Raw genomic sequence first — 19,102 nt, forward strand, 5'->3', positions numbered from 1 at the left:
GGGATTTTAAATCGAAAATAAATGCACAAAATGAGAGTTTTTGTGTCTTTCAAAACACAAACAATATACAGAATTAATCGCAGGATAAAGACAATAACTGATTAGTGTCTTTAAATATCAGCTGTATTTGTAATCGGCTCGAAACAGGAGCAATAGCCCGCTGCAGCTCGCATTACACCTGTTGCTTACCCTCGTACAAATACAGCTGATATTCAAAGACACCAAACTGTTATTGTCTATCTTACGACAAAGCAAATATGGCTATATACTGGGGAAAATGCTTATGTATTTAATTCAAGTGATTGGGGAAAATAAAAATAATGAATTCCTAATTCAATGTAAGGAGAAGTCCATTACTAGTTGTGGACTTGTGATGTAACCTTTGATACAACGTTGTCCAAAACGCACCAAAAGTTTATTTTTCTATTAAATTATATGATATTTGTACCTGCATTGCAGTTCAAGTTATTATTGTTTCTGCATGAGAACAGTGCTTTGAGAATTCTTCCTTCGTTATTTTCTTTTATTTTTCAATGAGCATATAAAATATATTAAAGTCAGATGTGCCATTTCTGGAATGTAATAGTCCTTCACAATTCTCTAATATAGCCATGCAAGATTTCCAAATATTTCTTTTAAAGCAAACAACCATATTAATCTTTTCCCAGTTCCCAGTTTCTTCTGCTTAAATTATTTCTTGATTTGACCAAACACATACAGGTGTATAGTGTGTTTCTCTTTTTTTATTAGATAGAATAATTAATAGTACCTAAAGTTATCTCAGAGTCTGTATCATACTCTATCATTCTTTGATCAGTTCCAAATAGTCAATCAATTTGTATATGAATAATTGCCCTTCAACAGCTATTGTGTGTATTCATTTTTGTTTTATTCCAGGCAACTTAAAAACCAATTATGGTGTGTTTCTATAACAAAAATAAATGATAAAAAATTTGCAAACATCAAACTGATCACAAAAGGAACATGTAGAAATAAATTGACAGTTTTATGTCATTATAAATTTATATTTTTAAGGACAGAGAGATCCCTAAACATGAGATAAATTGAGTACAGTAGTATTTTTTCATTTATTGAATATTGCTTGTGACAATAAAACAAAACGATACCAAGCTTCTCTTTATGTACCCTTTTAAACTCCACCGACTTCCCAGTGAATAATCAGCTGAATAGATTTATTGACATATGTATACAATTTTGTACAACTGTAAACACTACTAAAAAATATACATTGCTTATGTCAGAAGCATTGGATTTATTCCTTTATGTTCATTAGTATTGGTGTCTTCTCCTCTAAAGTAATCATTCACAAAATTCGGTAGACATCTATGTTTTGTGGTTTTTTTTTTTGGTCTTCAGCTCAGGTACATAGATTACTTACATGTAGAAAAAAACAAACTATATTGTAAATATAAAATTTATTGAGTAATACTTGTTGTTACTTATCTGTATCAAAATATTAGGTGTTATAGTTTTATTACAAAAGTCTATATTACTTTTTTTTTAGAGATCTTGTATCTGTTGCGGAAATCTGTTAAATAAGAACAATTAAATAATAATGAGCATAGTCTTCTTCTAGATTACAAAATTGACACTTACTTTTTTTATTTTGCGTTGAAATAAATGTTGTCTTTTTTTTATTTATAAAAAAAAAACGTATACAGTGAAATTATAGTATTTTAAATGTTATTAATGAAAGAAAACTATTTTCAAAGTATTTTAAAATTCATGAAAAGTATGGCAGATGCATACATTTTTTTTATTTGCAGTGGTTAATATCTGCACTTTCTGTAGAGTTAGTTTAGAGTCGGCGTGATGAACTCATAATAGATACTTGGAGGAAAATTTGTATTTGTGCCATACGCGTGTTTCTTCTTCAAAAGACTCATCAGTGACGCTCGATTCGAAAAAAAGTTAAAAGGGCCAATTAAAGTACGAAGTTGAATTGCATTGAGGACCAAAAAATTCCCTTAAGTTTTTTTTTAAATACAGCTAACGTAATCTATTCCTGAGGTCGGAAAACCTTAGTATTTCAAAAACTCAAAGTTTTGTTACCAGTTGATTTATTCAATGATAATTCTTGTCAACACAGAAGTGCTGAATTAGTGCTTAAATGAAGCGCTGTTGGTACGGACAGTACTAACAATTTTGAACATAAATATCGTGTTATGGAGTGGTATTTGAAAAAATACGTGTTAAGTGGCTGTCAATTGTCCTTAGACGGTAAACGAGGTAAATTTGGTCTCAAGACTGGTATTTTTGGCAAATATTCCTCCTTAACATGATATATCTGTTTAATTACATTGAATGTATTTTGACCGAAACTCCTTTTAAGTTAAGGTATTTGGTTTTTTTACTAGTAAGCTGTAAGCCATTAACATTTATATGCATAATGTTGGGGATAGTAGAGACTACTATAGTACTATGTGATGATACATGTACGTATACGCGTTAGCGCGAAATTTATGTGACACGTAAACATTATGTATCTATGTGTAAATGTCATTTTTATTCTATCATTAAATTGGCCATTTGTATAAACGTCTTTTCCCGCCTGATATACGCAACCCATTCTTAAATATACAAGATTGTTTCCGTAAAGTCAGGTTGTGTGGCATTTTTGTTTAAAGTTTTCGGATTACCTGTTTCAATTAATCGATATTGGTATATCATGTTGCTTTAATAACTGGGATAAATATAAAAAAAAATAGAAGATTTAGTATAATTGCCAATGAAACAACTCTCTACAAGAGACCAAATGACAGAAATAAACAGCTACAGGTCACCGTACGGCATTTAACAATGAACAAAGCCCATACTGCATAGGCAGCTATAAAAGTTCCCGAAATAACGAAAGTAAAACTACAGTGGCGGATCCAGGGGGTGGTCCCACGGCGCACCGGACCACCCCCATGACGAACCTCATTTTTTTTAAAGTGTCTATTTTTTCAATAACTAGCTAATTAATACATTAACACTTAAGATTAATCCTTTCATCGCACTAATTGGTTATGAATTACCTGGATACCTGGAGGTGTCACAATGATAGAATACGGATCAATGCGTTTCACCTGTATACATGTAATTAAATTGTCAAAACAGCTCGTCAATATGAAGATTAGTTGATTGTTGGTTGCTTAACGTCCAGTGGCAAATATTTCATGCCTATTCAGGACGAGAACAAGTTCACTAAAAAATACAATAGGTAGGTGGATACGATAGAGGCCATCTGGGATGATGGTCGGGGGAATTTGGACTGCCACTGAAAAATGAGGGTATATTGGATAGGGACAGAAATTTTGCCTTGCAACAGGCCACCTACGGACCCCTCAAAGAGTTGTTGCAAGGGTTCTTAACGTGCAAAGAGCGTGGCACTCTCTTTACACGAGGCATCGGATTTAACGTCCCCCTTCTGACTGGACGTGACTGCGAACTTGATACATTCCGCACAGCCAAACGGACGCCCCACTTCGGCAAGCGTTTTACTGCCGGTCAGGAGAAGACCAAGTGACCATATTTGTATACCCCAGTCACCTTAGGGGTTTCAATATGAAGAAGTTGACTTTCCAAATATTTCTGTTATCTTAAAAATCATAGCTACCATGGGGGTGACGAGTTGCGAATGTAAGCGATCCAAGAGTGAGTTATCACTTTTAAAAACCTACCTGAGAACAACTATGGGGCAATCGCGTTAAACGGACTTGCGTTGATGCATGTGCACTACAGTTTGGAACTTAACATAAAACAAATTATAGATAACTTTGCAAGGAAACACCCGTGATGCATGATGTTGAATGACCTGATAAACGACTCTTTGTTTAATTAGTAAATTTTGAACAATTTTACGTAGAACTATTTTTACCGATTCGGAACATTTTAGCTAAACTTTTTTTACAGCTTGCCTAATTCAGATGACAGTTGTATGTTGTGCTATTTTAGATTGCAAGATATTGTATAGAGTCTTAAATAAAAATCAGTTTTACATGTCTTTAAATTCCTTTACCTAGGAATATGTGCATTGCATGGTGTTGTCCAAATTCATGATCTTCCATAATGTCGAAGGTATTTTTTAACCTTTTTCATACCATTCAATATTCATTTGGGACCACCCCCAAATTTTTTTCTGGATCCGCCACTGAACTATATAGACAAGAAAAAAACAGGCCTAATTAATTTACAAAAAATGAACGAAAATAAAATATGTAACACAGCAACAAATGACAACCAACGAAGCTGTTAAATACCACGGCATGGAGGTGAATTCGAAGTATAGGAGTAAGGGCTATAATGGCCTAAAATGGCACCAGATTTACAAGAAAATAAAAATTCTAACATAGCAGATTTTTCTCCATAAATTATTAGAATATGAGTCAATGATTTAAAAAAAAAAGAGGTTTTTATCTAACGAATAAAGGTTAAATGACGTCACAATGGTATGTGCAAATGACGTCATAATTGAGAAAATAAGCAAAAATATAGAAATTTGGATTTTTTTTCTTACTTTTGATCACTGCACCATACTTGCACCAATTAGAAATTTTAACATTTTGACATGTTCATACATATCAAACTTCGGATAAAAATCTTTTTGGTTCAAGGTTGGTGCGATAGTTTACTTTTATTTTTCATAGCCAAGCGGAGCAAAAAAAAAAGCTGAAATTTGCCGTCCAATTGGGCCTGCTCATCTGACAAAGTTTAGTTTATACATTCTTATGCCTATAGGAACTTTATTTTTTTTTTTTTTTTATGAATGTAACGTGTATTCCTAATATTATTTCCGTAAGTAAACTAGTTAAATTTCTTTAAAAAATCCAAAAGCAATGAACTACATGTGTAAGGGAGTCAATAACAACTTTGAGGACATTTTTTTTTTTAATTATGAAATTTAAGATAGACCTTTAATACAACAAAATCTGTATATTTCTTATGTTTCTGCTAATTACCAACTCAAAATCTGGTGTTTGAATCGGCAATCCTCTCTATCTGGTATAAGGGTCGGATCCATGATTTATGTTATGAGAAAATGGGGGGGGGGGGGGCAAATTAAAAAGATTATTTTGCTTAAATTTACATAATTGGCGAGAAACACAAAATTTATTTTCAAAATGAAACTACCTATATTCTAATTGGATATGTCTTTTTTGGTAATGAGCAACAAGTTCTATAAAATTTGATGGTAAGAGAACGGAAACGGCATAAGGTAGACTATCCATATATCCGTATATATATATATGAATAGTTGACCTTCTCATGCATAGAAACAAGTGCCTGAAGTCTGTAAGCATCATCCATGTCTATTACCTTTTTAAAGGTTATGTTTTGCATAGTTTTATAATCATGTGTATAAATAAAGTGTAATTTTAAAAATGTGACCCTGTTTTGTTGTTACGCCCCATTTGTGGGTATTATGTTTTCTGTTCTGTGTGTCCGTTTCTCCGTGCGTATGTTTTCCCATCGTCCTGGTGTCCCGCTTCAGGTTTAAGTTTTCGGTCAAGGTAGTTTAATCTGACTTCAGACTCAGACTTCTTTTAAACAAAGTTTTACTGTGCGTATTGCTGTGTGTTTGATTTTTTCTGCTTTGGCTAGAGGTAAAGGGAGAGGGGGGTTGAGATCTCAGAATAACATATTTAAGCCCGCCGATTATTGTGCCTGTCTCAATTCAGGATTCTTTGGCCTTTGTTAGTCTTGAGATTTTGGGCATCCAAGTACTAAAGACACATTCTTGCTTTTAACTATTTTGACGTATATATAATGAATATTATCATGATAGACAGATACCAAGTCATAAGACACTAAGATTAATGAAGTCGAAAGATAAACTAGTCAAAGTGACAAGAACTACAATAAAACAAATAATATATCTTATGAATATAGAATTTTTTTAAGAATACAGATTTATCTGAGATAATAGCATGTACCCGTTTTGTAATGCTATAGAATGATATAGTTATAAATCTGGACGACTGAAATAGATAATCAAAACAAGATGAAATTCAAAAAGTCAACCCTAACGATCCTCTACATATGTCTAGAGGGGAGGTGGGGGTGCACTTCAATACTTAATTGATAGGGGGTGTCGCTGTTTTGTTACCTCACCCTGTTTTACATTTTAAAAATATATAACTTTTCATATATTGCGTAGGAAAAAAGTTATCTTTTCCCATTTTGATTTGGTTGCATGTGGTTTTATGTAAAAGAGGAATACTTAAGTGTCAAAAGAGAAAAAAAATGGTTGATAAAGACACAACGGGAACACCAAATAGGTTGACAGTCAAAGAAGTTATGGGAACTTTATTTTCCTTGTCATATATATCTGATAGTTTTCTTCACTTTTCATTTTTTTAAGCTTTAAAATGTGAACTATTCCATAGGCACGTCCTATCACCTTGTAAAAAGAAGTGCCCCCTCCAACCCTAATCCCTACCTGAATCATAACTACTGTAATGGAAATACACCGACATTTATAAACACCCTTTAATGCATGTGTCTGTATCTATTTATTTTAAATAATTAACATTAAGATTTCTTAGCACTAAACATGTGCTATTGTCTTTATATTATTCTTCTTGTCGTTGATAAGTGCGACCCCACCCAGCACCCATAATTCAATTATTTTCAGAAGGTCTATGGTATAGACTTGCAACATGACAAATTAAATGAAATTTGGGGTGGGGTCAAAAATGGCCCTATAGCCCCTACCGTTTAAAATGAGGGAAAGGTTTATAATTTGCGAAACATTCACTTCGCTTCCAACCAAGCAAAATCCCGATTCTGATATAAGGTGTAAATGAGTTTTCCCGCGTTTGGACTAGTACAAGCGAGAACATGTCTGTATTAACGGATTTTCAAATAAGGTATTGTCCAATCAGGATTAGTCTGTAATAAAAAAAAAAATACAGGTAAACGTTATACATGAAAATGTATCTCACTTTCAGCCGTCTTTTAAAGCGTACACATCCAAATTACATTTTTGATTACAATAGATTTCATATCGCAAAGCTGTGGGCGTAGTGTATATTTTTTTTATTTTCTGAATTTAAGAAATAATTGATGCAAGCTATATACTTTATGGTAGTTTTAACATGGGTAGGCTATTTATTTGTGATTGTTTTTGCCTGAGCGATAGTGAGGACTAAAATAACACGAATATAATGCCTACATGTGTTTAAACTATAATAAAGTATAGCTTGCATCAATGATATCGGTCCTGATAATGACAACTAAGGTTATTTCTATGTCCAATGTGTATGAGTGTAGAGCATTTGTGAACATCCTTTTTGTTTTGTAAGTGAGAAAACGACTGTGATTTTTCAGAGGGAGTAGTTTTGTTTTTGTTTTTGTAATTTTTATTAATTTCAAGAATTACAGCAAATACAAACATATCAAACATACATACAATGATATTATCAATAGTTACCATCAAAGGTACCAGAATTATAATTTGTTATGCCAGACCCGCATTTCCTCTTCTTAATTTGCTCCGCCTCATTTCTAGACTTATATCTCAGATTTGACTTACACAGCCATCTCAGTACCAGAATCTATGACAAACGAGACGATTTTAATTCAGAAATTATCAATTTCCCCCACCTTAGTGGCAATATACCAATTTCAGCTGCATATGGGATATACATTTCATAACTTATTCGATTTTCAAGAGCTTGCAGCTTCTACTCAGACTTACTAAAAAGTCAGCAGTGTCTAAGCAGAAAGTTAATGAACAAGGGGTATGTCAAAGAACGTCTGGTCCTTTTTCTAAAAAAGTTAATAGGAAGGTACCAAGACCTTGTTGATAAATATTCCGTATCAACTTCACAAATAATACATGATGGTCTAGATGTATAGATTCTGCGTACTGACGTTGTTTATCATCTTAACAACGTGTTATATTGTTCTTTATCATATACTTAGCATTGATATGATAGCTTTTGCATATGTGTAATGAGCGGAAGTACACAAGCCATAATTTCCCACCCGGGCTGATAACCCATATCAGGTGCATCTCGTGCACAAAACCCATAATAGTGCCTCTCGTGCAAGTTACTTCCGGTGTTTCTGGTATCGATTGTTTACTTTTCCATTGTGACGTCAGATATTTTTTATGACCACGTCAAAATTTACGGGAACTTTTCTGGGGATAGTTTAGTACTTGCTAACAAATGCCATTGACAATTATGAATCATTTTATAGTACAACAAACATGGAGTAATAATGATCATAAAACTCTTTCAAATTTTCAATGTTTCAATATGCCTCTATAGGAAATGTTACCATACATATATATGCAGGTAGTGAAGCTGTTGTTGGACAGTTATAGTATATTTGATTCATAATTTAACTTCTTTATAATGTTTTTGACTGTTTTAGTTATTGCATTTCTTTATTTGCCTTACATAAAACTATTGTCGGAAATATATGATAAAGCGATTAATACATGGCCTTTTCCATACCAGCCTGGGTATCATCCCGAGACCCATATCAGCACCTCGACTCCGTCTCGGGCTGATATGGGGGTCTTAGGATGATACCCAGGCTGATATGGAAAAGGCCATGTATTAATCTCTATCTCATTTGTCTTTGGTCTATTATAAATATTACTTTTACTGTTGGATTTTTTTCTGTGATATCCATTTAATGTGGCTCGGTACTTATACATCCCGTCAAAGTGTTTGTATTGTCTTTCATTTTGCTGGTGTGTTTCTGTGGTTCTATTAACGTTACTCTGTACTTTAAAATATACCGTCAGTATGTTATTGTTCTATAATATGTCATTATGTTATATTTCTATTTCAAATTAGAAAATACGTGGAACCACAAATGTCAAAAATTATTTAAATTGAAATGAACCGTTTATGGATTCTTATAAATTATATAGAACGTTTGGACTATTTCAAATCTTGGTATATTTCAAAAATGAGTACTTACATTCTTTTAATTGTTTAACTCTGTGTGCTAACAATTTGCCCATGTGAAATTTTAAAATTGTTTGTATAAACATTGAATGACAAAAATATTTGACGTATAAATATTCTGGCGTCAGACACGCGAAGCAATGAATGTGTTTTTAATTTGAGAGATGATTTTGTGTTCTTTGAAATTGTTTCTTTTAAAATTGTAACACGATGATGACTGCTGTACCCATATTTTGAATATTTTATTTATTATGTCTGTTAAGTTTACGCATCATTGTAAATATAACGGAATTTGATAAGACTGTTGTTCAAAGTGAGAGGTTTAGCGCTATAGAACCTAGATTAATCCCCCATTTTCTACATTTGAAAATGCCTGTACCAAGTTGGAAATGTGACAGTTGTTGTCCATTCGTTTTTGATGTGTAATGTCATTTGATTTCGCCATGTGATTAGGGACTTTCCGATTTGATTTTCCTCTGAGTTTAGTATTTTTGTGATTTTATTTTTTTTAATATATATTTATTTATGACAATAATCATTGATGTAAATTCATTATTTTATTATTTATATGAAAAAAGATAACAAAAATGTGTAAGAAAACATAATAAGAGTTAAATGTTCATTTACCATTGTGTGGCACTTGAGAATTGTAAAGTATTTTATCCAAATAATAGTATGTAATTGAATTATAAAAATAATTCTTTAAATGCATTCCAAATGGTATCAATGTGCTCTTGTCTCTTATTTTTGACTGCCATTATTTTTTTCTAAATTGTACAGGTATTGTAGCTTTTCTTTAATGAGTGAAAGATCTTTTGAAAAACATCTACTGTTTTATTTTAATAGAAGAAATAATACTGAATAAAGGCAACAGTAGTATACCGCTGTTCAAAACTCATAAATCCATGGACAAAAAACAAAATCGGGGTAACAAACCAAAACCGAGCGAAACGCATTAAATATAAGAGGAGAACAACGACACAACACCGAAACGCAACACACACACAGAAACAGACCAATCATCAGACAAAACACCACGAGAATAACAAATGTAACATGAAAACCAAATACATGAATTTGGGATAGACAAGTACCGTGCCACGTCTTATCTCAATATCTCAAAAATAAGAGAAAACACAAACGACTCAACGTTAAAATGCAACACTAAGAGAAACGAACAATATTATAACAATGACCATCTTCCTGACTTGGTACAGGACACTTTTAAAGGGGAATAAAAGTGGTGGGTTCAACCTGGTTTTAAGGCATGCCAAACCTCGCACTTTAATGGCAAAGTTAAATATAACATTGAAATGACAACATAATATAACAGGACTACAATACAAATAAATAGGAGAACATATTAGACACAGAAAAACATGATTAATAGATAACAAAACATGATTAATAGATACACTTATGTAATTAAAAAAAAATAACATTGATATCATAACATTGCTGTAACAATTCGAAAATGAAATAAAACATCCTTTTTTATATATTACATCATTTACCTAAAGTATTGTAAATCAGCGTTAAACCAATGTTGATAAAAAAAAAACTGGTTTATTACCATTTCTAATCATATTGTTAAACCAAATAGGACTAAATAAAAAATATTCATAGTCCATATTTCTCTCTTTATCAATAATTAGTGCTATGCTCTAAATTCATCTTTCCAAAAATTGTGTTTGATTAATAAACTAACTTGTTTGACATGCTGAAAACCACAATCAAAAAGTTTATTTTCATCAATATCAGACATTTTGTGACCTTCTGATGTTGTCTTCAGTTCTATGGTCGGGTTGTTGTCTCTTTGACACATTCCCCGTTTCCAGTCTCAATTTCATTTTGGATCCTCAATGCTCTTCAACTTTGTACTTGTTTGGCTTTATAAATATTTTGATATGAGCGTCACTGATGAGTCTTTTGTAGACGAAACGCGCCTCTGGGGTACTAAATTATAATCCTGGTACCTTTGATAACTATTATCAAAATACTCTGCCACTTGTTATCTCTCTAAAAAAATCCTTCTTAGTCAAGGTCAAAGGTCAAAGTCATATTCTAAATTTTGATTTTCGCTTATTTTCACTCATATCCAAAAACTGTATTAGATATCGACAAATCATTTTTCTTAATTGTTAGTTGCGACATGTCGTATCACGAAAATTTTGATTGCAAGGGTATGTTGAACGTTAAAGGGAGTTTTCTCCCCTCTTGGATTTAAAAATTCGTGTATGGTAATATAAATCATAAACCAAATATAATTAAGACCTATGGTATTTTGATTTGAGGTTCTTGGTTTATAACCTTGAAATTGATCTCAAGGTTATTTATTGATTTGACGTTCTAGATTTTGACCTTTGCTTTTATCTCATGATAAAGCCATGAGACTCTTTGCAACAGCTTTCAAACCATTTAACCTTGAAAAAAACAACCGGGAGTGACCTTGTGTAAACCAGAAGTAGCTCTTTTTTATACCTTATTGAAATAAAAGTATATAGATAGTTATCAAAGGTACCAGGATTATAATTAACTACGCCAGACGCGCGTTTCGTCTACATAAGACTCATCAGTGACGCTCAGATCAAAAACGTTATAAAGCCAAACAGGTACAAAGTTGACGAGCATTGAGGACCAAAACATAAAAGTTGTGCCAAATACGGCTAAGGTAATCTATTCCTGGGATAAGAAAATCCTTAGTTTTTCGAAAATTCAATATTTTGTTACAGAAAATTTATAAAAATGACTATAAAATTGATATTCATGTCCTCACCGAAGTGCTGACTACTGGGCTGGTGATACCCTCGGGGACGAAACGTCCACCAGCAGTGGCATCGACACAGTGGTTTAAATAGTTATCAAAGGTACCAGGATTATAATTAACTACGCCAGACGCGCGTTTCATCTACATAAGACTCATCAGCGACGCTCAGAAAAAAATATATAAAGCCAAACAAGTACAAAGTTGAAGAGCATTGAGGACCAAAAATTCCAAAAAGTTGTGCCAAATACGGCTAGGTAATCTATTCCTGGGATAAGAAAATCCTTAGTTTTTCGAAAATTCAATATTTTGTTACAGAAAAATTATATTAATGACGATATAATTGATATTTATGTAGTATCAGAAAATTTTCCCCTTCTGTTTTTAAAATAAGTAAAATATAAATGTAATTGGTAAACCATAATTGATAGAGACCTAGGGTCTTTTGATTAGAGGGCCTTGGTCCAAACAAAAGAAAATAGAGTCAAGATCAAAGGTGACGGTCATTTCTTAATTTTGATTTTGGCTTTATTTTCACCTCTTTTCCAACATCATATAAGATATCGACAACATATAGTTTTACTTAAAACACCTAGATATTGGTTTAAAGGGTACGCTAACATTAAATTAGAGTTTCCTGCCCTCTTTTATTTAAAAATATGCGTATGGTGATATAACTCATCAACCATCAACCTTAAAATTGAGCTCAAGGTCATATATTAATTTGACGTTCTAGATGATCTTTGCTTTTATCTCATATGTATGTATGATAAAGCCATGGGATTTTTTGCTTTAAGTTGCAAGCCATATGACCTTGAAAAGAAAACCAAAAGTGACCTTGTGTAAACCGGAAGTAGCTATTTTTTGTACTCTTGGAATTTAAAAGTATTAAGAACAATATATTTTCGGAAACAGTGTCAATTAAACAGCTAAATGATACAGGAAGTAACATTTTTCAAACTGGAAATATTTAGTTATATACCTTATTTAAAAAATGTTCTATCGAAACCATATATTTGTGGAATCATCGTACAATAAGCTATCAATTGAAACTGTTAATGACATTTAACATCTATTTTTACTAGTTTTCATATCAAAATACTTGTTTTTTGTTGTTTTTTTGGAAAGACCTTCAATTGTTCTCTGAACAATTAGTTTTTAATTCTCAATTGAATATCTTCATTATTAATCTCATCAATACTGTCAAAATTATAAACATGTGCACAATATTGCGCTTTGATTTCACTAATCTTTTGTTTTACTGTATCTATATATTCTAATTTATAAAGTAAGGAGTTGTTGAACTTCCATAAACCTTTTACTCTAAAAAAATGATTATGAATTCCAGTTCAAGTAATACCACAATTATCTGAACAATAACCTGCATGTACTTCACTGTTTTTAAGATGATTAAAAATATTATCTGTAAGAAGAAAGAAGTCTAATCTAGCCTGTTTAAATGGGTTTTTTTTCCTACAAGTAAACCTTTGAACATTGGGATACAACTCCCTAAATGGATCTATTAAACTCCTTTCTTCAATTGCTTCAAAAATACTGTCTCTAGCCTTAGGGTTATTAGTATTTTTGTAGTTACAATAATCTATATAAGGTACAAGAAAGAAATCACAACAAATAATGTACCTTTTATTTTCAAAATCATTAACAATGCCCATAAAAAAATTATCAAAAAAATCAGAACTATCCATATTTGGTCCTTATAAGCACACTAAAGTAGTTTTTTGCTATTCTACAAAAATTTCAAAAATAAAATAGTTACCATTTACATCTTTATTTTTCTTTTAACACTTTGAATAACACTTCTTGAATATTATAGAGGGAGTAGTTTTAAACAGCCAACATGAACGTTGGCGTATCTAGGTCAAATATGTAAATCTCATATTGCAACACTTTACAGTCATGACAAATGAACTAGTAACATCAGGTGCATTCATTTGTTTTTAATTTTATACATTTTCTTTGTACATGATCAAATAATTTTTTTCAAAGACTCATTCTGACTTTGAAATTTGCAAATTTCATCAATTGCATTTCTTTTTATTATTGCCTTGTTTTATTGCAGGCATGAGACAGGATCAACAAATGCAACAATGTGAAGGGTCACACTTTAAGCGAACTTTCCCTGATATAGATTACGCATTCTTTGGATATGATGTCTTTTTTGGTTACCCATTAGCTAGTGGACATGATCCTGGCTTTACATATCCTATATTTGAGGCAGAATATAGCGAGGGAAGACAAACGTCTGATTGCAGATATAAAGTTCCTAACGGGTTAGTGGTTGTTCCTGATGTGTCATGTGTTACATCGTTTTCCTCAACAACTATTCAAAATAAGTATGAACTTTCAAAAGCATTGTCAGCTTCTGTAAATGCAAATGGGGGAGGATATGGTATCAGCTTTTCTGCGTCAGCCGGTTATAAAAAGTCTTCATCTGAAATAACAACAGGGGAATCAGTGAAAATTATTTCCACAGCAAAATGTATTTACTATTTTACCAAAATCTCTGAAGAGTATATGCCTAGGTTTACCAAGGAATTTGTATCTTGGGTGACAAAACTTGACAAATCGAACGATTCTCAAATCTATATAGACTTCCTTAGAAAATATGGAACCCATTTTTTGACCGATACGTCATTCGGTGCAAAATTTACATACGAAAATACGATGAACTCTAAGACTTTTTTCACAAAGCAAGAAGCAGGTGTAAACGTTGGTGTGCAGGCCAGTTATTCTGGCATGGTTAGTGCTGGGGCTGGATTTAATATGGATTCGTCTCAAAAAGATGAAGCCTCTGATTTTCAGAAATCAGTTACAACCAAAACTATTACAGTTGGTGCATCACCCCCAGCAAATGGTGATGCCATGGAATGGGCCTCGGGAGTTAAAGATAGTCCGGTTCCGGTGAAATATAGTCTTAAACCGATTCGTAATCTTTTCAGAGATAAGTATATGGCTAACTTAAATGTAGACACTAATAACATTTTTAAAAAATTGGAAGATGCCAGAAACACATACTGCAGATATCTGAGAAGGCGTGGTGAATTAGATTCTTGCGATCCGATCAAGCCTGCTTTAATTCTAAGGGAAACCCAACTGAATTACTGTTATAAGACCATTCCAGCTGCAAGTTTTAGAGAATGCATCGATATATGCGAAAATGAAAAAGATTGTTTAGCATCTTCATTCTGCATAGGATGCAACAGGAATACATACAGATATAATACGTGCGCTATGTACAATAGAGCGAAAACTCACAAAGGTTTCTTTGCCGTCGACACCACGGATAAGTCCATTCGGTGGGATGCTGCTGTATTTAATTTCAAAATACCGTACACAACGCTCCTTCAGTTCGACAGAACTGCTGTAACTGGGAAATCAAGATTACCTACGAACACAGATATAAGTACAGATGTTATGTGCTTTCGATATTGTCTTCAAGATGCACACTGTGTTGCGTTTTCGTTTTGTCACAGTCCCTTACGTATAAGAAAATGTGAAACATATGCTGAATATAGAATAAATGGTCTGAAGACTGATAGGGAGACAACGACTTATTTCATGCCTACATTTAAACGCGACAAAGTTATATTTACAGGAAGAAAAGGGTAGATGCGATAAGGGTCAGTTACCATAATCAATAGTATAAAGTTGAATAAATGTAAATATCAAGATGAGAAAAGATTAAACAATACGTTATATCAAATATAATGAAGATTTTATCGTAAAAGAACAGAAAATTATTTTCTCTACAAAATTTAACTGCATATTAGTATTTTAACACCTGTTTGTGAGTTGGAAATATATGAACACACTTATGCCAAAGAAAAATTAAACGAACTTTAATTTCCATGATATTTTTCAACATGAACACATCAGTGATCAGACATGAGTTATGCCAACAGATCCAGTTTTTTTTTTTGTGAAGTGATTCGTCGTAAATTGCCATTTCGGAACTACTACCATTTTTAAATAGTTTTTTTTTTTGCTTTTCAGAAAGCCAGGCGGAAGGATTGCATTTTTTTTCATTTTGCAACAAATTGTATTTTGATTATGATAACAAAAAGGCGTTGTTTGTAACAGAAATCTTCAATAAAACTACACAGAACATTGTAGATGGATTTATTGTATGTCCCTTTCGGATGTGTTACTCTTAAAAATAGTTTCCAATGAATTTTTCTATCAACACGACACTCCAAATATCAAATGGGGCACACATTTTATCATATTATACAACCTCAATCATAACTGTTATCATATTTTGCAGAACAATTGGTCTATTAACTAGGGTTTTAGTTTGATGTTTTTATCATTTTCGGGGACTCTAAACTAGTTACATATCCTTCAACTCTTTAAGTATTTATATTTCATCCACATTTTCATGCGGAAACCAAGTCTGTTGTCTGTCTCATTTGGTTAATTGATATGTGTCTGCTAGATTTTCAGTGGTTTATTTTAAAGTATCCATCGGAAGAAACAAACAAAATAACAATAAACCCTTTATCTTATGGCCAGTCGGGATAAATGGAACAAATTTCGGTCGTCACAAGAAAATAAGGGCACGTATGTTTGACAGTGGAAGAAATGTTGCCATCCAACAGATATCCTAGAGATACAGGCCCTTCGTTTAAGGTGTCGCAAGGGTTCCATATTACACAGAGAGCATTGCACTCTCCCTTCATGGAGTATCAGATTTAAGGTAAAGGAACAGTAAATGGAAATGTCAGAGAATTTGGTCAAATTTTGCATACAACTTTGACTTGTTTTACTATAACTGAAAATCGAAAAAACAATGCATTTATGTATCTGTAATATAAATGAATAAATTGTTGATGATCAAGAACACCTTAGATTAATTACTCTTGCTCTCGTGTTGCTCAATCTTTTGTTTTCTATGGGGTTGTTTTTTTTGTTGTTTTTTTTTTGGTAAATCGTTGTTTTTCATTTAGTCCTATTTGTTTGCAATGGTGTTTTTTAAAGAAAAAAGCCTAGGGTACAGCAACTGGCTCGTATTGACAGATTTATAGTACGGCAATATTTTTTTTTTGTAACTGTATGGCAACGTGCTAGATTTATAATATCTATATACTTTTCGATATATGAGATGAATTGTATTCGATGAAGTTAGGCTGAAGTGTTGTGAGAGACTATCGATTATTATGATAAAAAAAAACGTTTTTGTATATATTTGACATTGTATTCAAACAGGCAAGTTAGTTTGGTGTCTTTTTCGAGGTCCACTTTTACTTAATCACTATATAATAGTAACTATTAGTCTTATGCAGGGTCTTTCAAGGGGGTACTGTTAATTAAAGAAAGATAAAAGAGGGGAGAAAAATACCAGAGGGACAATCAAACTCATAGATTGAAAATAAACTATCAACGCCATGGCTAAAAATAAAAAGACACAGTACAGAAGACACAACATGATTTTTACTCGTAGTCTTTTTCATTGCAGCGTTTAATAAAATTGAGAAATATACAAACAATTTTGATCCAGATCAGAATGTTAACAATCTTGCTTAGAGCAGATGTACATATATTGTTAACGTTGAATCTTTTCATCAATTTATAGCAACACATTTTTGATTAATGAATTTCAAAACAAAATGAATTTTAAAAAAAAAATCAGGTCAGATTTTTTTAAATGCTAATAGGCAAATGAAATGAAAAAGAAATACCCAGACGTGTTTTGCATCTATAATGACCACTGCAACTATCTTCGTAACTGAACAATGATAAAGCAGCAAAAATGGAGTTACTAATACCCCTTATATGAAACCATATCACTTTCTGCATTTTTAAGACTGGTATGTTTAGATCTAAAAACCAATGTACCCAATTTTCATAACCTCTGCAAAAATATTTTCAAATTCAATGTTCAACGAATGAGGATCTCGCACGTTCAGCTCTATTATATCACCTAGTTCAAATTTTCAGGAGCCGTGGTTATGGATCCGTCGTTAATTTTCTGAATCGAAGATCATTTTTTTTTTAAATCTGTGGACTAACAAAATAAAACTAGAGGCTCTAAAGAGCCTGTGTCGCTCACCTTGGTCTATGTGCATATTAAACAAAGGACACAAATGGATTCATGACAAAATTGTATTTTGGTGATGGTGATGTGTTTGAAGTTCTTACTTTACTGAACGATTTTGCTTCTTACAATTATATCTATAATGAACTTTGCCCATTAGTAACAGAGAACTATATTTGGTAAAAATTTACATAAATTTACCAAATTAATGAAAATTGTTAAAAATTGACTATAAAGGGCAATAACTCCTTAAGGGGTCAATTGACCATTTAGGTCATGTTGACTTATTTGTAGATCTTACTTTGCTGAACATTATTGCTGTTTACAGTTTATCGCTATCTATAATAGTATTCAAGATAACCAAAAACGGCAAAATTTCTTTAAAAATTACCAATTGGAGGGCAGCAACCCAACAACCAGTTGTCCAATTCATCTGAAAAATTCAGGGCAGATAGATATTGACTTGATTAACAATTTAACTTCTTGTCAGATTTGCTCTAGATGCTTTGGTTTCATAGTTATAAGCCAGAAACTGCATTTTACCCCTATGTTCTATTTTTAGCCGTGGCGGCCATCTTGGTTGAATGGCCAGGTCATCGGACACATTTTTCAAACTAGATACCCCAAAGATGATTGTGGCCTAGTAGTTTCAGTGGAGATTTTGTAAAAGATTACTTAGATTTATGAAAAATGGTTAAAGATTGACTATAAAGGGCAATAACTCCTAAACGGGTCAACTGACCATTTTGGTCATGCTGACTTATTTGTAGATCTTACTTTGCTGAACATTATTGCTGTTTACAATTTATCTCTATCTATAATAATATTCAAGATAATAACAAAAAACAGCAAAATTTCCTCAAAATTACCAATTCAGGGGCAGCAACCCAACAACCAATTGACCGATTCATCTGAAAATTTTAGGGCAGATAGATCTTGACCTGATAAACATTTATATCCCCATGTCAGATTTCCTCAAAATGCTTTGGTTTTTGAGTTATAAGCCAAAAACTGCATTTTACCCCTATGTTCTATTTTTAGCGGTGGCGGCCATCTTGGTTGGTTGACCAGGTCACGCCACACATTTTTTAAACTAGATACCCCAAAGATGATTGTGGCCAAGTTTGAATTAATTTAACCCAGTAGTTTCAGAGGAGAAGCTTTTTGTAAAAGATTACTTTAATTTACGAAAAATGGTTAAAAATTGACTATAAAGGGCAATAACTCCTAAACCGGTCAACTGACCATTTTGGTCATGTTGACTTATTTGTAGATCTTACTTTGCTGAACATTATTGCTGTTTACAGTTTATCTCTATCTATAATAATATTCAAGATAATAACCAAAAACAGC

The 19,102-nt window shown here is 32.5% G+C and overlaps 1 protein-coding gene across 1 annotated transcript in view; it reads left to right on the top strand.

Annotated features, from left to right (window-relative positions):
- The window catches only part of LOC139526031 (uncharacterized), a 61,944-nt gene extending 46,117 nt beyond the window's left edge, over positions 1 to 15,827 (top strand). Inside the window, exon 6 of the mRNA XM_071321202.1 lies at positions 13,775 to 15,827. Coding sequence (XP_071177303.1) covers positions 13,775 to 15,324 — 1,550 coding nt within the window. The 3' untranslated portion in view covers positions 15,325 to 15,827. The remainder of the gene's footprint in view (positions 1 to 13,774) is intronic.
- Positions 15,828 to 19,102: the final 3,275 nt, after the last annotated feature.

Source organism: Mytilus edulis, chromosome 6 (assembly GCF_963676685.1).
Source record: "Mytilus edulis chromosome 6, xbMytEdul2.2, whole genome shotgun sequence".
Classification (NCBI taxonomy): Eukaryota; Metazoa; Mollusca; class Bivalvia; order Mytilida; family Mytilidae; genus Mytilus; species Mytilus edulis.